We start from the raw sequence: 24,057 nt of genomic DNA, 5'->3' as shown, positions 1-24,057 counted from the left end.
TAGATCACGAACCACTTAATTAATTAATGCAATTAAGTTGGCGATTTCACTTCGCGAAAACTCACATCGAAAGTCACACACCCATTCGGGTCTAAAAATCAGGCTCACTCGACTCTCTCGAATCCCGCGAGAGTGAATTTCGCTGAAGTTCGGCATTGCATTGAAAGATTTAAAAAAAATTGCTCACCCTCTCTCTCTCTCTCTCTCTCTCTCTCTCATTCTCGGGCAGAAAAATGTGCATTGTATCAGAGATCAATAAGGATGTTGTCGCGACGATATTTATTGGCGTGGCGAATTGCCGGCGAGGTGATGCATAAATTCCCCGGGTTCGCTAAAAAGCGGAACTTGCGCGAGAACAGACGCAAGATAGGAGAAGGGGAAGAAGAGGGAGACTGTCGGGAGAGATCAAAAAAAGTATCGGCAAAAAGGGAATTCCGGGGGGGGGGGAGAGAAGATCGTGCGCGCGAGACGCTCCGTACACTGCATAATCCGCAATAAATTTCAATGGGTGCCAAAACACCTCCGTCCCATTTTCTTCCGCCGCGACTTATCATACGTCCGAATATCTGCGCCGGAGTTATACACGCCAGCCGATCCATCTTCTCGCGGTCCTCGAAAGCGGCGGGTTTCGACCGCGGAATGGAAGGTACGTTGCGGTTTCCCTCATCCACAAAGCGGCGAGATATATTTCCGAAATATTTGGCCAGTTCATCTCTCCCGTCGATCCAGCTCGCCCGGTGTAATACATATAAGGGTCCGGCTGCCGCGCTTGGTGCGTATATTAATGTAGAGAAGACGATTTCAATGGTGCGGTATAACGAGAGCGCGCGAGATGGATATCTCTTTGAGGGAGAGGTAAAAATCATGGGAAGAGAAAATCAATTGTTTATCCATAAAATGAGTTTGCAAAAAATTATGAAAGATATGAACAGAGGGATTTTTTTCAATCCGTACAAAGCATGCGCGATTGAGAAGAATATATAGGGGATCGTATTAAATTGATGGCACGAGATCCGCAGTCTATTCTGGAATGTGCGCAATGTGCTGCATGTCACAAATATTTTTTCATACAGACATTTTCATTCCGCATTCGCGCGACTTGCCGATCTCGACATCTGTCACAATTCAGATAAATGCACTCTGCTCGAAATTATCGCGTTACGACTTTGCCCGTTAACGAAACGTTAATTTGGCGCGCGCGAAGGGCGCCGGGCGATATTGATTTGTTTAATAACTTCGCACACGTACGTACAATCCCGTGCGTTGCACATTGATGACGCGTTGATTAAAGCTGTTGCGTAATTATTTTGCTATCTGGTATTTGACGTTCGCGCTCAACAGAAGACACATGACGAATTTAATATCGTACGTGCGATACGTATGTACAACGTACGTACGTACGCATACAACGAATCACCGTCAATTATCGTCATCTTTCGGTACGATCGGTATGAAATACAATCCCAATTTCAATAAGCGGGCAGGAAATTAATTTACATGTAATACATGTATAATCAAGCGGGTACCGGTGATACAGTGACGGCATGCGGGGAATAAATGTATTAACGCTTAATAATAATAATAAAGTGGAGTACGCGACGTCCTTTGAAAGGTAACTATTGTGCATTGCGAGGTAAACCGCTAACCAAAAATTTGTACACTAATTTCATAATCGATCGCCGTTATGTATATAACCCATTCATAATGCGCGCGCTATCAAATTAATTGATAACTTGACACGTATTGTTGTAACTGACGTTTCTTTTTTAACGAGCATTTTTAAGAAACTCATCGAACACGTTGCAAGCCGAGAGACTCGTGGCACGGTTTAAACGCGCGTGTTGATGTACTAATTAAATATTCCATATCCAATTAGTATTTGCTAATTTCCCTCTGATTGCACGCTCGTGTGCAATCCCAAAACTGCCAGCTGTCAACGAGACGTTTTTGCATGGTCGTATCGGCTTCTCAAATGTCATCTGTAACCCACCTCTCCACGGTGAGGAACGAGCGCTACTTGTAATTGCCGGAAGTGTTAATCCAATCCATTTCGGTCTACAAGCACGTACATCGCAAGCATGAGAGGAGGGCGAATGTCGAGGTATCGGCTATCGGCCATTAAGCGACACTTAATGCCGTCGAGAATGTCGTAACCGTAAAGATATTTGACTTTTCTCCTGATCGAGGTCTAATCATCTCGCGCTGCCTTTCGAAATCTTCCTGTAAATATAGTCTCGCGTCCTTTTTAGTGAAAAATCAATCGAAAAACGATCGAATTGGATCGTTAAAGAAAAATTTCCGCAGAGAAGACAAATCGTGCGGTTTACGTGTACACATTCAATAATTATTGTGTTTAACTAATCGCACACGTTTTGCAGTTAGCATTATTACAGGTTTACGGACGATGCGATATATCACATCTCGGATGTGTTCACTCATTTATTATTCATTGGATCGGCTATTATATTTTACATTATTTCGCTATTACGGCGAATCCATACAACGAGAGAAAGAGAGGGAGAGAGAGAGATATATATAATTTTAATACAATAATTACACATTATGTATACTAATCTCTTCTACCAAGCTACATCGCACGTACCAAGCTACATTGCCCATTGACATTAAATGTCACACGGTATTAAACTTAAACGGCGCGATATAAACGACAGATATAGAAAATGATATGCATAAATATGCATAAGTAGTAGAATAGAGCAGATTTTACGCGGGATCTACGAGAGGGAGACGCAGAGGGCAAGGGGAGTTTGTTCAACGCGCGGACCTGATGTTGCTAGGCGAGAGAGAGACATCGAAAAATCAAATTTCATGAAACGAGGTTCGAAAAAACGTCAATTATTTATTTCGATCAGATTTCCACAGATTCATACGGCAGAAATGCACAGTTCCGTTTTGTGGGTAACACAAGGATTCTATCATCGAACAATATCGAACCGATTCAACATCAAATATTTTATCGCGTTAACAGGATAACAAGATTGCGATTGAAGAGGACACAGATCTTGATACTTTCCCGTTTGTGGAAAGCGCAAGTATTTGCAAGGAGGAATACGAAATACCTTTGTCAATAAAGCCGCATCTGGATGATGAAACGCTCCGGTCCGCGGTTGCTCTCGGAGCTGCTCTCTCTCTCTCTCTCTCTCTCTCTCTCTCTCTCTCTCAATCGAGTTTCGTTCCACCTGAATCGCCGATTACATTCCGCGACACTTTTGCGTCTTTGAACGCGAAGTTAATAAGCAGTCGTTCGATTTCGTTTCCCCAATCCATCAGATCCCCGCGCATAAGAGGAGGAAGCGGCATGTCGGGCGAAATTAGTTTACCGCCGTCATTTATTTGCAATTTATAAGAAAATTTCTTCCCGATATCGTCCAGACTGCCGCGAGAAACAATACAACAGTTCCGAACTGCGTGGGAAAGGTAATAACTTTTTGCGTTGTCGAATAAAGTCGTGAGATCGCTTGAAATAAGCAGAAGTCAGAAATAAATTGGCAACAAATGCCTATCAATTTTCACCGTTAAAACCCTTTTATTAAAAACAGTTTTGAGATTCTTTTACAATAACTCCGAAGGACTATATACCGCCACGAATCGTTACGGCCTGCTGCTACAAAACCCGATCACCGGCTCAAATGCACAGGCCCAGATAATTGCATTAGATCATTTTCGTTCTGCAAACGCAAACATCGAGGGGGCAAATGCGAGGAAGGCGCGCCGGGCATCAAACGAGGGTTAATTCCATCCCTCTCGGCTTCGATTAAACGAATTGCAAGAGCCGGACGTTTCGAGTGCGCCAGATCGATCTTTCCGCGATATTAAAGGGCATAGCTCCCTTCGCGTGCGCCGTTTAACTGCAGCAAGAACGGCAAACACAGCAGCCGCGTATCGCGACGCGCTCTCGAAAGGGCAGCATCCACTTGGATGACCAAGCCGAAAATGACCGCTCCTCACCCCCGCATCTCGTTTCCCTCCCTTCTCCCCCCTGCCAACCCTTTCTCTCTCTCTTTCTCTCTCCGCTCTCTCTCTCTCTCTCCCTTTCTCCGCTCGGGAGAGTATACAACTCGACATAACGACGTACACGTGCGCAAATACACATACCTACTTTTGTTTCCGCACACCGCGTTCGCTCTCAGCTCTCGTCGCTCGCAATGCCGAGGCGATGACGTCGTCGGGACGCCGCGGCATCGCCAGATCACGGCTATGCTTCCCCCCGCGAGGGATCGACGTCGTCGTACTGTATTTTTAGATCGGCCTAGAATCGACACCTCGATTCCGATTCACAATCACCGGCACTCTCTTTCTCTTTCTCTCTTTCTCTCTTCTGGCGAATTTACGGCGTATATCGGCGATGCAGCGATCACGACGTTCGGCAACACTCGCGGCAAAATTCCGCTCCGCTTCCGTCTCGCGGAAGCGGAATATTGCTTTTATCGCACTTAAAAGCCAATCGATCGCGCTCGATTGGTTCGCGATCGGCACGAACGAGGAGGAATTTCAAATTCGGACCGGCTTGGATGTTTTCGTATCGATAATCGGTCGCGCTCGTAATACTCCAGGCAAATCGGCTGTTTTCGTCGTCCAGATCCACCACGTGACAGCCGCGGAGCCGGGACTCTCCCCCGGTTTTACATCGTCGGCGGACAAAGCGACGCGATCAAACGGCTAGCGTGCCGTTCGAGTCTCGTAGCGCTTAATGAGCCGCGATTACGCGCGTTCCCCGTATGTACGATATCGGACAGGCGGAGAGCCGGAACTTGAGGTGTCAGATGCGCCGGCAATCGAATTGTCACGATCAATTGTTTGCGGCGGTTCACTTAATGCCACGCACGTGCCGACGCGCACGGCCGTTATTCGTTGCCGCCGCGATCGAACGATCGATCGATCGATCGGTCGTCCGTCGATCGTCACCGGCCTGTCCTGGATTTTTCTCGAGATTATTGTAACTTTCTTTGCCGCATAATCCGCCGCGGCGTTCAGTGTTGCACCCTCGAGTGCCGAACCGAAGAGCGTGATGAAGGAAATCCAAAAGTCGCGTCCCACCGTCCCTGCGGCGCGGACGTTCCGCAAATCAGATGACGATTCGGGGCTCTATAAATTTAGTATATATAAACGTTGATACTCGTGTTCGTTTAAAGTTTGTCCCCCTCTCTCTCTCTCTCCCGATTCACGACGACGCGATGCACGCGATGACGTCCGATCGCGCAATCGACTTCACCACCGGCAAGATATTTTGAACCTACGCGCTCGGCTCGTAGGTATTCCGGATGTTTGGTCGCTTAATTAAATTCTCCGGCGAATATCGTGCGTACTTCGTCTGTAGACACTCTCGACGGCGCGTTATTGACTGCGATGCCTTCTTCCGATCGGCAAAAGATCTCTTTCCGGGATGCCTCGTAAAACGCGTAGTTTTATTGTGCAATGTACTTCATGCCCGTGCAGCTTCCGGCACAATTTTCCGTGGCTCTCCTTCGTGAAGTACTAATTCCTCGCGATTCAATCCATTCTAGTATCCTCTCGATCCTCCGCCTTTCTCTCTCGCGTCTCGAATTTTCGCTCGCTCGCTCGTCACCACCGAGGTAGACACCTTCTTTAAAACCGATTGTGCAGTTTCGAATAAAATAATGTAAAAAATAATGTGCGTTTCTCACGGTGACAACCGACTGCTCGGTGTCCCGTTCGAAAAGCGATCACGTTTAAGCAAAATCTAAAATCTCACACCTGACATCTGCGCTCACGTCATCGTCGTTGACGAGATTCGGTGGTGGCACGTTGCGACGAAGCATCTATAAGCAGCAGTCGTCGTTCCACGCAAATCGCATGCCTGGCGTGAAACGGTAGCTTTTAATCATCCACTACGGTGTTAGCTCGACAATCGCTCGATGACCGCACCACAGCTCGTTGACATATACCGGGGTCAGCGTCGACTCCAACCACGGTGCTCCGTCCGCATGAAACCACGTTTACGCAATGGCATTCGTGACCCACCAGCGCGAACACTCACACTAACATGGCGCACAAAATTTTTAGCATCCCCCAAGTTCACGGCTCGCCGTTACCATCGACACCTGCACCGAACTTTTCTCCACGCCGCGTAAACCTCACTGCGCTTCGCATTTTATTCACGATCACGTACCGCCGACGTCACTTTTATTCGAGTACGCGTCATGTACGAGAGCGATATCAGTTACGAGCGCCGGCAGCATTCGTATATACGTATGTGCGAATGCTGATCTCTGGAGCACGCCGGTCGAGGATGAACGATCACCGGATTGCCACGCAGATCACGAAAGCCGCTAATCGCTCAAGATTTTTTTTGTACTGTCCTTTCTGACAATAGTCCTCTCCGACCACTATCGTGAAACTACCCTCTACCGATCACCCTCGCCGCCTTCAATGGCATCCGACAATGAAGGACGATCACCCACACGTCGACGAGTGACACGCGCACGAAGCCTTTACCGCCGCCGTCGTCGCCGAAATGTCATCGTCGTCGCCGACAATATAGTGTCGGAGAAGTAATTTGAGACGCGCCGCGCGTTTACCACGTTGCTCTACACTCGCCCGGTGGCCATCGTCGTCGACGTCATCGCCGACGTCGCCGCCGCCGTCGTCGTCGCCGTCGCCGGCGACGTCTCGTCAGCAGCACCGTCTCTACGCGCTCCCGCCGGATGTACACGCTGCCCGCGGCTCGCGTGTCCAGGTCCACTCGTCACTCTCGCTCACCGGGTGCTCTCTCGCCCGGTAGTCGGTCGCCCGGTCGTCGGTCGTCGGCTCGCGCGCGTGCGAGGCGACGTGTCACGCTGGGTGAAATTCCAGACTGGAATATGGGTTAAAACGTCGCCGCCGCGAAACGCGCGCCGCAACGCGGACACCCGGGAACGTCGGACAGAGACGGAAAGAACGAGAAACGGAGAGAGACAGAGGAGGGAAAGAGGAAGAGAGAGTGATTCGCCGGTTTCTCCTCCTTCGTTGCCCGGGGAGCGGCTATGGCGGCGGCCTGGCTCTCACTGCTGCTTCCCTCGACGTGGGGTGACTCGTGGGGGGGTTGGTGAGGGGATACGATTATCTCGCAGCATCCCCTAGCGCGCAGGACCAATCCGCACGGAACCGGCGCTTGACGACGGCGGCGGTGAGGGTGAGTTGGTGGGAGATAGCCGGAGGGAGAAAGTGAGAGGGTGGCAGGGCATGGAGAGGGTGATAGATAAAGAGGGAGAACGATAGTTGGAGGAAGAAGACATGGCGCAAAGAGTGACGTTGAAGAGAGACCGCACACCGCGGGGGACGGAGAGGGAAAGACAATAGAGCAGAGACGGTCGTAGAAGCAGAAATGGACGCGCGATAGTTGAAGCGAGATGACGAAAGGTCGAGAAAGTGGACGGAGACCGGGGGTGAATCGGATGAAAGAGGAAAGGCGAAAAAGTGCGTGCTGAAGCGGGACGAAGACCGAACGTCGGTGGGGGGCGTTGATAAAACAGAGGTAGCTGATAGAGATAGACGATAGAAGCCGGGTACTATCCGAAGCGAGACGAAACGGGGACTCTTCTTGAGCCAGACAAGGTGTGGAGCGTAGCGTACGCGAGGCGAAGCGTGAACGGAAGGGAGGAGAGAGAGACAAAAAGGCAGCGAAAAGATGGGGCTTGTCGGAAAAAACGCGCCGAGATCAAACAGAGATGGGAGGATAGTCGATGACGTGACCCGCGAATCGAACAAAGAAAAACGGTGTCTTTCCGGAAGATACAGTTCACCGCACGCCGGGAAGATCCAGACGGCACACAAAGTGTAAAAAAGTTGGCTGAGAGAGAGAGAGAGAGAAAGATAAAGAGACGAAGATGGTATATATATACCTTGCGGAATCTAAATAGAAAGTGACGACTCGTGCGTCAAACAAACTCTACGTGTCAGGAAGCTTCAAAATCGCGATAGAATGTACGCGAGACCGCGTTGAGAAAGCGATCGTAACGATGTGCGGAAGTTCGATTCGCTACTCCGCAAGAAGTTGCGCAGCGACGTGAAAAAGCTCGTGGCGACCACTGTAACGCCATCATAAGAGGAACGCGACCAGGTGGAAATCGAAAAGGGGTTGACGCGCTGTGACACGATCGCATACATCGTGTCAGTCGCCATCGAAAATTCCGGGGTAAAAATTCAGGGTGAAAAACAGAAAAATGTCCTGTACCATCGACGTATTCCCTGCGCGCGGTTCGATTCAGTGAAGATGTAAACGCGTGTGTCTTCGATTTTTTTTCTTCGAACAAAGAAAGAGCGAGATTATGCTCTGCGTCTTTTTTATTAGGCGATAAAAAGATTATATTATATATTAGATTATATATATTAGACTATAATTTAGCTTGTGCACTGACAATGAGAGAAAAATTTTTGGTATTTGTAACTATAATTATATAGTACCATTATAATTAATACTGCTATAACGTTAGTAAAAATAATTATATATATTGTTTTATCAACAAATATATACATAGTTGATATCAACAAATTTATATACAGCACTGAAACTTACTATACATTATAGTTATTATTATCATAAAGATGGTTGCAATTATCATTATTTAACTATAATTTAGTCTATCTAATTGAACTATATTTTAAGGCTAACCATATATGGTAATTGCAACCATTTTTATAATAATAATTATAATATATAGTAAGTTTTAATGCTACATATATATAAATTTGTTGATACCAGCTATATATATTTGTTGATAAAACTATACATATAATTATTATTATTATTAATATTATAGCAGAAATAACCATAATTATGATACTATGTATAGTTACAAATACCAAAAATTTGTTTTCTCAATGTATTTGTGTATTTCCACTTCTTTTTTTATAATAAAAGATTACAGAATTTTATATTTATCCGATGTTTAATAGACATAAGAAATGTTTGATGTATATCAAACGTATCGAGTATCGGGAAAACCGTAGACTCCTGAATTGTTTATATAAATGTATTTTTAGAAATGAATTCCCGCCTCTAATAAAGCCAGTAGACGGAGGCTTTAAGGATAGTAAAATATGTATGACCGTTTGTCACGAGAAAACCTTTTCGTTCCGACATTAAAGAGGAAGCGAGATAGTCTCTCAGTAGTACAGTCAATATCAAGGCCTCCGCTCTCCCTCGCGGCCGCTTATACCGCGCATCCCTTGAATACGCGTTCATAATCGAGTCTAAGTACCCTTAATGTTTAAACCCTAATCTATGTAGCTTAATATAACTCGAGGGCTTACACGAGAGAGGTCGTGCATGTCCGAGTCCGCGTGCGTATCGTCATGTCCGCCCTCCATGGACACGACGAGGTGAATCAAGGCTAGGCCAGGGATAGGGAAGGGATCGAGCCGTTCTCGATCAAGCGAATCCGTGGAGCAAAGCATCCACGATGATGCATCGTTGGCCGAGGGGTTGTATCACTTTGGATCGACTTATAAAATATTCATGAGGAAAGTTTTATCAGTGGAATCGCGCGGGAGAGAAGCTGACTCGAGTATGAAAGTGTCGTTAGGGACGCTTACCTGTCCCTTTTTTTTCCTCTCTCTACCTTTCGCCACCTCCACCTTCCGCCCGCGCTACTGACATGTCAGCGTAAAGTTTCCGTGCGCGCATGACTTTAAGCTCATTGCAACGTATACATATGAATTTGTACTTATATTTCTCATGTCTAGAATCGGCATTTTTTTAAGAGTTCCCAATATCAATCATTCTCGAATTATGGGGAAGATTGAAGCTAAATTCTTTTGCAGATTATGCAGCAGAGTGATGGTACTTGTAAAAAAAATTAATTAATCAAGTCAAATTCTACTCCGACATGTTTATTGTAATTATCCAGATATTCATACTTTATAAAATTTTATATGCAGAACTTTTTAATAAACTTACATGACAGAAGTATATATAAAAAGATGTATGTACAGAATCCGAACAAAAAACACTTAACATTCGCAGGATTGTAATTTCTTGCGCGACGTTTCTGCTTAATAACGAAGTGCTAAATGAGATCAAAATGAAGCGAAATTAAAATAGAATAAAGTTAAACTGCGTTTGCACATTCGCTTGTAGGTTTATTTTGAAGTACGAAGTAAATAAAATGAATGATTTCTCTCTCTCTCTCTCTCTTCGCGCGCGTGGAGAACGCAACCCTCGAGAAGACAATATTATTGTTAGCACCGAGCGACGGCGGAAGCAATTATCTCTCGACACTCGCGTTTTTTGCGAGAGTCGGAAAACTTCAGCATTCGCGTACGCACCGTGCTGAAAGAATAAAAGGATGCGAATTAATTCATTACATTTATCTCTGCCGTTCCGAGACATAATTCCAAGGTATATATATCATTCGCGTAAGGTACATCGAATTCTCGCAGGGAAACATGTCGGATCGCAGTGCGGTTGCGTTTTGCTGAAATATCTCGTATAGACGAAGCCTCCGCAGTGCGATGCAACCGCTACAGACTGCAGACTGCCTACATATGTTAGCTACGTGAATGATCACCCGACGTTGCAGCGCGAGCTAAGAATTCCGCGCTGCAAACAAACGGCACCGTAATCCTTACGTGAAGAGGACACTTAACCGCCGTCCGCGTCCTCGCGCGAGCGATCCATCAAGGCGCCAACGGTAATTAACGAGACCGGCTGAGCTTGTCTCCGATTCGTCGACGACCTAGCCTGCCGATCGATTAATCATACATCCCCGTTCCCAATTATATTCCCCGCGTGTCGCACGCAGGGAGTATGTTGTCTAGGGTGGATTCATTTTTCAGCGGAAACGCGTAGGATATAGGAGCCGGACCGAATTCATCGATCGCCGCCGTCGTCGAGCATCGCGCACCGCAATTAGGGACTACTCGCAAAGTACATAGAGGCGGCGGATGACGTGGAATGGGGACGAAAGAGCACGCGGGGAAGAGCTCACAAATGCTTGGCTTTATGCGCACGTACAATCGTTTCCAACGTTCGATTCGCGCTGCTCCCTTTTTAGAACGTGAATCGAGACCGTGATGCGCTTCACCGAGGGACTCTCGTACGCCTGATGTTGTGAAGTATTAGCTCGTTTTAGATATGTAAACGCAGCATGCAATACTGATGATCGATAGTAATCACGTAATTGTCATCCCACAAATATACCAATGTTTCCAAGCTGCACCCTCGTCTTCTGTTATTTTTGCAACTTGCGAACCGTATACCATTGTGTGTGATACATTAGTGTGCAAAAAGCAAATTTATGTCTTTTTAAGACTTGCTCTAGCCAGCAGAATGCTCTAAATAGCGCTGAATTTTTTTTCTTAAGAATATAGTCTGTATAACGTAAAATATCAAAAAATACATAGTATGGCGCATTGACACAGTTTAAATAAATATTAATACGCCAATTATACACACATTTATTTTATATATATTTATAACGTGATTAGATTTCTGAATATATTTAAAACTGATGAATTAACAGAAACGTGTTTAACGAGCACCTTCTGTGGAGCCATTAATGGTTCTTCATCGAACAATTCGCGCGTTAATTACTCGCCACCTTTGGCGACTTCCGATTTACTCGGTGGAAATACGTTCTCCAGTCGTCGCATTGTTACGTTTCCCCTAGCCATCTACGCGTATTCGAGGCGCTATTCGCGGAGAAGCTTCTTTCCCGGAGGCTATCCATTACAAGGGGGAGAGTTACAGGTAGTTAGAAGCGGTTCCCATTGTAAACGCCGCATCAATAATCCCCGGCAAGGACTCGATCACCGAGAGACAACCACCTCTCAGCGTTCTAAGAATACCCCGCTACCCCTTTCTAAAGAGAAACCTGTGCTCTTGATTAAAGCCACCCCTTTCCGTTGTTTTTCTTCACCGCCATTGTAAACAGTACCTTAACAAACAGCCACATCCCGTGCATCCCAGAAATATCGAAGGTATCGACGAGAGGCGCTGATCGCGCGGTATCGGCTTTAACGGTGATCGAGAGTAGTCGGTTGTGCGAAGTATCCAAAAATAGGAGGATGTGAAATATACGTCATAGTAAGATTGACTCAAACAATTTCATTAAAAAAAAAATTTGCCTCGTGTTTTAAGACGAAAGCCTTTCTGCTCTGTGCTCTTCTAAGAGCACTTGCTTTTCTTTTATCTATTAGAGCCATTATCTTGATATACCCTTATGATCCGTATAAATTACAATAGCTCATGGAAATTCTACGGTTATGATGGTTCACGTTTTTTAACTTTAAGGTCTAAGAAGGTTTTATATTTTACGAAGCGGCAATTTTCCAACGACCGAGCGACTCTGCCCCGTTAACGTAATCACGTTCAACGGTTCAACGCAAGATAGATATTCTTAGATCGTTAGTTAGCCTCGGAGAGATCGGCGATCATTTCGCGGACTTTCCCGTGTACTCGGAATCGTGCAATAAAGTACGGAGGGCGTGTGCCGATGAGGCGCGTTCGCGCACACAAATGGAAATCAACCGAGCATAACGCCGCCGTCTCGGCGACGCCAATTCGTCTGATTCATCGCGGCGCGATCAGCGCCGGTCGCAAGTAATCGGCGATAAAGGTGACGCGTACCGCGGGTGAGTTAAGAGGAAGAAAAAAAAAGAACTCACGTGTCGTTTAAGGAAGTTCGTCGAGAACGACGTTGTCGTTCCGGCGGTAAGAATTTAAGAAACCACTTCAGCGAGTCCGTGCCAAGTTCGACTTCTGCAAAGCGCGTAAAAAGTACATTTTTCCCCGCTTTACCTGCGCTTGCCGTGGATTTTCTCTTCAATTCAACCATATGGACGAATCAATTTATTAGGTACATTGTCGAAATAAAGCAGTTTGATCTGGTTTAACGTGAATTTATACATATATTGGCTCTTTTGACTTTAAAATGCTTCTGAACTTACTTGCCAAATTAAATAACTCACATTGCAAATTAGTCAAATTACACGTTATTACGTTACATTTAATGGAAGGCCAATATGTTTTTGTATTCTTTCACCACCATTCTCTCTTCTCTACTTAATTTTAAAGATATTCTCTCCGAAGATTTGCAATCGATTCGCATCCATTAAAGAAGTTTCATCGGGGGAGTTGTGAGAGCGACGCGGAATAAATACCCGCGTATTTTTCTGTTTGCCCATCAACGGTATCCGCGTTACTTGTCGGAAAAACGTGATCCGCCATTTTCCTACCGACATAAATAAAATCGTGTGATTAAAAGAGAAGAAGGTATTCTAAAGAGAGCGTCTGTTGCCGCATTATTATATCATAATAGAAAGATACAAAAGTCCGTAAAGGACGTTCGTAATTATTCATATTGCGTTCTTTGAGTTTCTCCTGTAATTCAGGCTTTGGGAATGTAATGTCACTTTTGCCTTTTTCTCCCTGCTCTACGCCATTCCTTTCTTTTTTTGCTGCATACGTCGGGGGAGGAGAAGGAGGTGATGTTTGTCCTCTCCCCTTTCAGGTCTTCCCCATTTGCAGACCGCTCCTCGTGAAAACGAGTATTTATCCTGCACGCTCTAGCGATGGGTATAATACACTCGTACACGGAATCGATATTTATGAATAAGGCATTCAACTCTCGCTCGGACGGTGATGAGAGACCAATATAGAAATCCCCACGGACGCGGTACTTGATAGCGACTCAAAGCTGTTATCTCGATGCTTTCCCTCTCGCCCGTTACACGAGAGGACGTTTGCGTACGTATCGATTAGTTGGCAAGTCAATTAATTCGCTCGCGGTGATTAGCTGCGTAACTTAACTTATTCCTGACGAGCATGGATTATTTGTAGCAATAAAAAATTTATATTGTTGACAACACGCAGAAATGATCTAATTTCTTCCTTCTTTTATATAGGGAGATATAATTAATGTTTACTTGATAACAGTTAGGTAATTAATTGTTTCTAGTTTTAAAAACTATCATTTAAAAATCATTTAAAAGTATTTTTACGGATATATCTTCAATTATATAACTTAATTGTTAAAAATGTTATCGAAAGTAAAAAATATTTAAAAAAATTTATAAATGTTCCAAAAAAAATGACTTAAATTATTTTAAATTGAGAAACGGATCTACAAAAGATTATTTTTGAGGAATACATTAATTTTCAAGTAAATAGTTTTATAATTTCTGATAATTTTTCTAATATTCTTTGGATTACATATTGCAGCTCTCTCTCTCTCTCTCTCCAACTTTTTTTGTTATCTATTAAAAACTAGAATTTATTCGAATTTCGATATCTAATACTATCTTCCTTGAGTTATATATTTGGTAAGCGATGTTTACATAAATATGTTCGCTTATGTTCTCTCGTTCTCCATTACACGAAATTCTCTTGGGATACATAAAGTTATAGTCGAGTCGATATTACAAGCGAATTGAGCAGGTACTTTTCCATGAAACTAGCAAAAATCCATACTTCGTTCTATCAGCCAAATGTAAACTCAATCATTCAAGATTATTTCTTAAAAAAGTATTTTTTTTCTCCCGTCAATAATTGCTGACCATTAACTTCGTTTCCACTAACGAGAATTACATTTTCCAATACTCTCGATTACAAACAAAATGCTAACATTTCAAAAAAAGACAATGTTATATACATATATAAAATAATGACAAGATACCTTACAAAGGTTAATAAAAGATTATTAGTGCGCCGAGATTGTACGGAAAGATTATTTAATGCCAATTTGCCGACAAACGCGATCATAGCGCAACGAGTTGTGCGTCTGCTTTCTGTGACAAAGACCTGAATTCAAATTCAACCAGAAACATTGGATTTTTATTTGATCTCTAAAAATTAATTTATCATTGCAATATAATAGCTCCTGTTTTTCACATTGAATATGAAAAATAGGATCTCTTGTACTTAGTGACAAATTATTTTTTACATATATATGTGTATGTATGTATACGTATACAAATTTAATATCTATATATTTATATCTAATTTTTCATAAAAATGAGATAAATCACGTTTCCTAAAGGAATTATATAAATAATTTTAATACTATAAAAGTAAAATTATGAAATGTCTGTTTTATGTAGAATTTTTCGTTTTTTAAATTAACAACGAATACTTTGGCACATCATAACTTTTTGCATACATGCAAGAAGTGCCCAGTAACGGAATTCAACATCCAAAGTTGCGTTTGGTCGGCTTTCTTTTCGCCGCTAATAACCACAATTTGCCGGAGTTTTGTTGCCTGAGGCATAGACCCGCCACAACTTCTGCACGTTGTTCGCCGTAATTGGAACTTTACAGAAGATCTTCCTTTGACGGACGAACTGATCCTGGGTGGATTTTCCAGGAACGGATGACGCAATTCCCAACTGAATCTCGTTCCGAATGGACAAAAAGAGTTGGTCCGCGGCCGCTGTGGTGGCAAGAAAAAGCGACAGACGTGAAACGCAAAAGGTAGTGGATTAACGTAGACCGCAAAGCCGGGAGTGCCTCTTTAAACTTCGACGATGTCTATGTTGATTCAAAGAAAGAATTTTCCTGCGCACATTTTCGCGCAGGGGCAATTATCGCTATTGAGACTTCGCTACTTCGTGAAATTCGCGAAGAGGAGGAAGCGCGGAATGAAAAATGCCATTGCCATTGAGGAAGGCCAGCTACAAAGTCAAAATGTAATACGAATGAAGAAACGGCGTAATACCACTTGCAAAGAAAGGAACTGATGCCGAAGGAAATAATGATAATATCATTTGAATTAAATTATACCGCGTCTCAAAGTTTGAAGAGAAAGCGAATTCTTCGAAGGAAGATATTGTATAGTTTCTAAACATTTTATCGCGCGCGGGCGTTGAAGAAAGAGCACAATGTTAATTAAAATTATTAAATATTCATAAATACTCGTAAAAAGTTTTGTAGGAATTTATTAATTACGATTGTAATTAATAATACCCACAATTAATTTATGGTTAAATAAACTTTTTTTTTTAGACAAATGTACCTTTCCCATTTTATATTATCAGAGAGGTTTGCTGTAATTAAAAACGTATGAAAAATGTACACTGTTAAAAATACATTCAAACTTCACGTTCTCCCTCTCTATCATCTGTATCTTTCCACAAGGAGAAGACTTTTAATTACGGCAGCGAATGAAACGTAACGTTTTCCCTGTTGACTTCCTTCTTTCTCGTTGAAATCATATCCATCTACAGGAGAAATAACGGCGTATTCGCGCCGGAGAAGGGACGACGCGGAATTGGACCAAGTGAGAAGCGGAGATACAATTGGATCAGAAATTACGGCAGGGCGAGGGGGAGTAGCAAGGGAGACGCGCGAAGAAACAAAACGCGTGGCGTTGAATGAAGGAAAAACGCAGGAGAAATCGAGAAGTGGGAAGAGAGGGAACGTAGATAAGAGGATCGGACAGAGAGATAAGTCAATGTCCGTTTAAGCACATTTGCCGTGACAAATCTCAAACGGAATGACAGATTGTACTCTCCTTCTGCTGATTAAATCGTCTGAGGGAGGGGGGAAGAAGGATTCCGGCTGATCGATCTACCAACGACAGATATTGACGAAATTCGACGCGATACGGACGATATCGGGTCGCTCCGCGCGAGAGCTGCTTAAAGAGCACATATATATGTTCCAGTCGCGGTCGTGAGGTTTCGAAAATTGTCGTCGCGAGCAAAACGTGATAGGGTGAAGAGAGCGGACGCTTTCTAATTTCATGCTTCGCTGATAACACCGCGGAACCGGTACCGGGGTACTTCGACGTACGTCGAGGAGCGGCACTCGCTTTGAAAATTATCGTCGGCTTTGAAGCGATCGTTTCGACCGCGAAATAAGTATTACGTAATACACCAATTAGCTCCGCGGACGAGGGATACGTTTAGCGAGGTAGGAAATTAGAAAAGATAGAAATTGGGGAAAGTACCTATTAATTGTGTTACGTTAGTTTCGTCATTAATATTTGAAATTAGCGGAACTGGAGACTTCTCGGGATTACTTTCCATTATCGTCGCGTCTCGCGCGCATGGCACACACACACACACACATATATATATATATATATACACAAGTGCCTATTGCGGTACGATTTGCAATTAAAAATAATCTGTATAAGAAGCCCCGCACATCGTGCAGATAACGAATGGAGGATTTAAGGAGAAAGAAGATTAAGAAAGCTTTTCTTCTTTCATAAAAGTCAAGAGAGAATTGTTTCTATAAGTATATACTATTCCGAACGACGACGATTCGCCGGCAGCGAGTAATACTCCATCGTAACATTGGAATAATTTTTCAACTTTTATTCAAAGAAAGTAGATTAAGATACACTTTGATGTTGCGTTATTATGAGTGAAAGGAGATTCATAAATAATTAATATAAATTTTAATATAAATAGAAACACACCTCAGTACTGCGGTATCATTTTAATATTTATACACTTTAATAACACGCAATATACTACTTTCAATACTTAGACGATAAATATGTCGCCCAGTTTCTCGCGCGATGAAGAATTGCTTGGATATTACCCTAGTACATTATTTAAATTCCGAATATTAACTTCTTTCATGATTCACGGAAACTGCTAGTATCCTATAATTGCTGTTATCCTTTTGATTAAGACGTCGCGGTGGAGTAAAAATATTGATTCAAGATATATCCGAAAAAATATCATAAACTCCCTGCGCTCGGAAGTACATTACTTCGCGTACTTGAGACGCGAGGCAAGACGATATTCTTGAAAATTTTATCAACCCTCGGAGAAGGGAATCTCACGATCCTGAAGCGGACGGAACGATCGGGCCTCTTTTCCACCGCCAATTTCGTGGCTTGAGCCTCGTGTAGCTATAATACCGGAGCTAAACACGATAGTTCGCGCACGTGCGAATCCACTTTATCGCCGACGTTATTTCTGTGATTAGCCGCTCGTATCGTTCTGCAGCAAATTTCTACAGCGTTTCCACGGTCCTCGTTCGTTTTCTTGCCGCGGAGCTTCTTGTTATCGCAGCGACGTGAATAACTGCTGAGAGATTTCCTGCCACCGAATAACTGTGCGCGATATTCAATGAAGCGCTGCAGTCGTTGAAACGCGCTCTCGATGCGTAACGTCGATAACTTTCGCGGCGTTTGAACTCTCGGGGAAGTTAGAAGGGGAAAAAAACACCACATACTATTACTTCGTTCATTATTAATTTTTCATCTTGCTTCTGGAGTGCGGGCGCCCAACGATACTCGCGCGGCCGCGCTTTCTTTTCTCGGTGGCCGAGAAACGTACCAATAAAGATTGTAGTTCCCATCGGAGGCTTTACGTCATGCGCCTACCATGAGAATCATCTTGAAATTTTCATCATCCGTATCGGCAGGAACTGTCGTTTCCCCGACAACCGTATACCGGACGGCTGAAAACTCGAAGTGGAAATGACTAGCGATTCGACGCGTGTTTTGCCAAGTCTGTTAGCACCCCGGATAAGACCTCCTAAGTGGTCGGGGAAGATACGTCACGTAACGGATTCGACGTTATCGCGGAAAATCCCCACGATCGAAAATTTTACGGCGACACGGGGCAGGATTGTACGTTTCGAAGAAGCGACGAAGGCGATCGTATCTCGCGTTAGAATTCAGTTAGATCTTATCTGCGAATGGCAATGCGTTCCTTTTCCTCCGTTTTCTTAATTCAGTGTTGAAGTCTTGATTTTAGCACGATCGAATTTAAAGAAAAACGTCTGAAAAAAATTTCTTTTTAAACGAATAAATTAGAACAAGATTTATGTATGTATGGGTGTGTGTAGATAAATTATTCAACTGTTACTTTTTAAATTTTAAAAATGAAACAAGAAAATATAAGATTCCTAAGTATGAAAAATTTAAGAGAATAATATATTCTTTGGTTTACTTTAGGAAAAAGTCATAAGAACATATATCCTAAAGTGCTTAGTTTTCAAAATTACGGGGTGCCAAAGTTGAGAAAAAAAAATGAAAATTTCGAATATCTAGAAAATACTTAGAGATTTATTTTATTCAAATTTCATATATTCATCAAATTGCATACGCAACAATCATCCCTTTTGTTTGATAACATGGACCATGGTTGTTGCAGAAATGATAACGTCGTCTGACGAGATTTCAAAAATGATTGTCCATACGCACCTGGTGGATCTAAAAATGTATCAACGATATTGGAAAATGATTCTTGATACCATATGTAAACGTATCAAATTTGAATAAAATATCTGAAGTATTTTCCAGATTTTCGAAATTTTCATATTTTCAAAAGTTTTATACTTCATATTTTTTTCTTAACTTTGACATCCCTGTATTTTGAAATTGAAGTACTTTAAGAGCACTTAGTTTTACATATGTTTTATATAAGACCTATATGTAAGCCCTTATAAATATAAGTAATATATAAGACCTTATCTTCATAAAATAAGCCAAGAGATACCCCCTTAAATTTTTTATACTTAGGAAACATCTTGTACTCATACTATATTTCACGCACTTTTACATATTTAAAAATTAATATTTTATTAGTATAACACACAAAGATTTTGTTTGCAATACTTACGAAGCTGTGAAACTATTGTTACTGATGATTGAAAGGTATAATTGAAAAATTATATAGATTGTCGTGCCACAAAGTTTATGAGAATTTATCCAATCTTTTCATTATTATAGATATATATATATATATATATATATATATATATATACATTATTATAATATATTTATATCTAAAAGATTATTTCGATATTTATAATGCAATCCGCAATACGTTAAATGTTTCATCTGCTTAACGCAGTAAATTTGAACACGCGTTTGATCTCGGAGAGAGGGCGGCAAGGGATTTCTTAAATAAAAGTTCTAAAGGTTGCGACTGCATCGATATTTTCCCGACAGCTTGCCGACTATCCAATTACGTTGGGAGAAATCGGAACGAAGTCGTGCCACCAAAAGGCAGGAATTCTATCAGCTTACATTGTCGCGTACGATACAACGGAATCCCTTTCAAGTAGCGAAGCTTGTAGAAAGAGGAGAAGACAAGAAAGATTAGATACATTTTATGGAGAGTGTTACAAAGAAAGTATAAAATAAGTGTAAAAAAATGTCCTATGAAATTCTCGTAAGTAGCCGTAAGTAAGGAGGAACGATTAACGTTACATTTATTAATCCGTAAGTGTAAACCGTAAGTGTAAGTACGTAAACGCTACAGGACGTGCACCAAGTCTTTATTGGACTAATTTATGGGCTTCCAATTCGACCGTTTTCTGCGGATGTACGAATTTTGCGAATAGCGGCATGTCCCATCGTGCACAATCAAATCGCATTCCTTAAGTGGACGATAGCGGTTCACCCCAGGTAGGAAGCTCGAATGCCTCAAGCGCGAGGCTGCCTCTCGCGATGCCACACCAGTGACAGCGAACGGCGCGCGCCGAGGCAACACGCGAGTAATACATTTCCGTGCGTCGCTCATCCGTCGCGATCCTGGGGGCATGATTAATCGCGATCGCGCGGATAGAACGCCGCATCCGACAGCGGCGCGTACGTAGCGCTCCGGATTCGTGCCTCGCGGTACGAACGGGAGCAAGCCGCGTTGAATAAGTAAGGCTTTATTAGGCCGGAGCGGCGCGCAGAGACGCATCCCTCTCGCGTGCCCCCCTCCTCTTCTTTGCGCTCTTCCCCCTGCGTACGTGAAAAAAACGGGGTCGGCAGTCTCGAGATAAACGATCGGAATGGTAATCAAATGAGCGTTTCTCGCATGCTCGGTACCGCACGACGACCTAATTTCCGGGGAGAGGCTCTCGAAATAAAGCTGTTCGGAAGTCACGCAATTTCGTCGTTCGTCGCACGAATCGTCCCCCGCGCAACGGCGGATTCTTTTTTCGGCGAATCGACGTCCCCACGTTTATCGAGGGACCAGACCATATCATTATACGGGCGGACAGAGGCCCGCCGCTAAATATACGATTACGCCCTTTAATTATCATTCCCCTCGGGCTGTCGAACTTTTTCGATCCCGTTTTTTCGAGAAAAATTTTCCGTCAGTACGCGCCACTGAGTGAGAAAACCACCAACAGAGAGAGAGAGAGAGAGAGAGAGAGAGAGAGAGAGCCATGAGAGATAAAGCTCCTATTCCCAGTGGCACAAAAACTTTCGCTTTGCGGCTTACACGGTCGCGGACTCTAAGTAAAAGTTTCGTTTAATCCAATCGAGGGTTAGACGCTACTCCGGCCATGATACCTTCCAGCCCGGAGAGCTGATTTCCTTGAAACATCTTACTTTACTGATTAATGAATTAGATCCCGCTTTTTGTAACACGGATGATATTCTCATAATCCTCGTGCGTATACTTAATGCATGATCCCATTCGTCCGCTAATCTGTACTTTGAGATCTGATCCATTAATTTCGAATGAGAGATAAAACTTTCTGCGGCCTTGAATTCCTCCATAAAATTTCGTTTTAATGATTAAACAGAAATTACTTTTGTATTATCTTGCAAACTTTTCGATATGATATAATTAAACAATTTGAACTCAGCGTTAGTGACGCTAAGTTAAAATAAATCTGATTTTTTTTTAATTTAAAGAATTGTGTGAAATTAACGATAAAATACACTTTTTTTTCTTAGCAAGTTTAACGGTAGTCGATTGATCAAACATATACATATTATATTATTATCAAATATCCAAATTTAATTCAGTTATAACGAGAAGAATATGAATATAATGTAATTTAAATAGACTGATTAATCGTCAATAATATTAACTAGTAATAATATAACAAAATTCTGTTATCAAATCTTATTGTTAAATATTACTGTCGTAAAAATTGTAAATATAACTGACCTTTGTCCATTCACGAGTTATTCTAATTAAATATATCCAAACTATAATTAATATTTTCGCGAACTTATCAACCGATTGAAAGTATTCTCGCGTATCTCGCGGAGATGATTGATTTTCCACAGCGACGCGATGCTGATGGGATCATCCCGAACGGGAAACGAATTTGAATTACAAATACGGCGACGATAATGGAATAAATGTTATTCGGTCGAAAGCTCGATTAATCTGAAAGTTCGAGGACGCGGCGCGACTGCACCGGATTGTTCTGTTGCAAACTTACTCGTCACCTTGTGAATAGACCTTACACAATATAACTAAGGTAAACTCAATTGCGCTCGCGCGCGGATTGATATCCGAAAATTCCATCGCGTGTTTTTAATAAGTAATTACAGAATGATCAGTTTGACGAATTTAAAGTATTTATAAGTTCAGGATTCGTTAAAATTAAATCACTGTTAAACAATTATTATTGAAATAATTACTTGATTTAACGTTGTAATGTATTTGGTTAAATAATTGTCATCTCAAGACCAAGATGTAGAATAGCAAGAGGTAATTAGTGAGAGCAAACGGTGTAGTGTGCTCTATACGCTGCTCTATAAATTTAAATGGGCAGCATTTAGCGCTTCATGCATTTTATAGTTTTAAAGCGGGTGTCCACCTGCTGGCGGTGAATTGCGATATACTACGAAGCACAATGTGGAGGCTTATAACACACCATACCATACTGTAAACCATGCTATAAACTCTCGTTGGGTTCGCGGACCGGCCAGCCACGGTAAGAATTTAACCAGGCTTTTCTTAATTCAAATTCTCAGTCTCTTCCGCTCCGCTTATCTCGCACTTTGTTTGTAGTTGCGTGTGTGTATATGTGTGTGTGTGTGTGTGTGCATGTATGTGTCGTGAGTTTTATATTTTCCCTGCCTCTCATCACACGGTCGGAACGACGCAATATGCGCGCGACGTCGTCGTTCTGCCAAAGTCTAGAAAATATTCAACGAATATAAGTAAGCGTCGCGCTTGAAAGTGCGACGTAAGAAGGTCGCGACGAGATGCGAATGGGAAACGGGGACGCCGTGACATTAAAGCGTAATGCGCTGTAATTTTTATGACTTGTGACATATATAAGCCGCGGAAGGGAAATCTTTTCTAAGCAACGGGACTATCAATCTCCCGGGCGATGCACTTGAAGACATCCGGGGGACGAGAGTGTCTTCGCGGATGTCTAACCAACTGATGAATTTCCTTCTCATTTCTCATCGGCGGAGTTTACGCGCGTCTATAATTTAAAGTGATATCCATATACGGAGCTTATACATCTTCCTTTCTCACCTGTTCTTTCGTCCATCCGTTCGGCTTGTGATTTAATATCTTCAATCGAGAGAGAATCGCTAATTGTGCGAGAGAGTATAATCTCGCTCGTAGCGCGTAGATTTATCTCGATTCGGGAATTAAACCGGAATTATTTATCTGTTCGGGCAGCTGCTACGAATGCAACTGGACATTCGGCGCATTGGAACGTGACTTTCCAGCCACGTAAGACCGCAAGACAGGAAGCAGGCGCCACGCCGTATGTATCACACGTAGCGGGACGAACAACTGTTACCGCCGGCCGCGTGGACCAGAAGTCACGACTCGCTTTGGCTACTGTCTGACGTAAACGACTTTTCTACTAGGTGCCCACGCCTGACACAATCTGGACTCGTTCTACTCGGCCGGCCACCAATGCGCCTTTTCCACTGTGCCGCGTTGGCTTTTCCTCGGTCCACTCAAATGCTCCCTCGTGTGTGCCAGTTACACGTACCTCTTTCTCTGTATTAATGTTTATTAATTTTATCAGCACACACGACTTGTAAAACGCGATAACACAGAGATACATATGTAAAAAATTATCATGTTACAAAAATATTTTCTTAACTTACTTTTGAGCGAAACTGCAATTTATTATAAATGCATAGTATTATATTATACCTATATATACGCGAGTGAAATCGTAAACTGTGAAACTGTGATTGTAGTAGTTGGATTTATTATTTCGCGATTTTCACGGTGTCAGTATACAAAATAAAAAATAAATAGTGTGCATTCAGGAAAAATAGCACCGTGGGTATTGAATGTGAAATTGCAATTTGTTGCAAGCCATATCGAGTGATTATAAACTGCGCAAATACGATTCCGTCACGATTTGAATTTGCCGAGTCTATTTTATACCGTTATATCTTAAACGCCCC

At 42.7% G+C, this 24,057-nt stretch overlaps 1 protein-coding gene across 1 annotated transcript in view; it reads left to right on the top strand.

Annotated features, from left to right (window-relative positions):
• Positions 1–23,735, top strand: part of LOC105451022 — a 91,174-nt gene extending 67,439 nt beyond the window's left edge. Inside the window, exon 3 of the mRNA XM_011691209.1 lies at positions 23,309–23,735. Within this exon, the coding sequence (XP_011689511.1) occupies positions 23,309–23,481 (173 nt within the window). The 3' untranslated portion in view covers positions 23,482–23,735. The remainder of the gene's footprint in view (positions 1–23,308) is intronic.
• Positions 23,736–24,057: the final 322 nt, after the last annotated feature.

This window comes from Wasmannia auropunctata, unplaced genomic scaffold, assembly GCF_000956235.1.
Source record: "Wasmannia auropunctata unplaced genomic scaffold, wasmannia.A_1.0 LD336053.1, whole genome shotgun sequence".
In the NCBI taxonomy this organism is placed as follows: Eukaryota; Metazoa; Arthropoda; class Insecta; order Hymenoptera; family Formicidae; genus Wasmannia; species Wasmannia auropunctata.
Note: the sequence above shows the minus strand (reverse complement) of the source record. Positions and strands in the feature narration are given on the sequence as shown.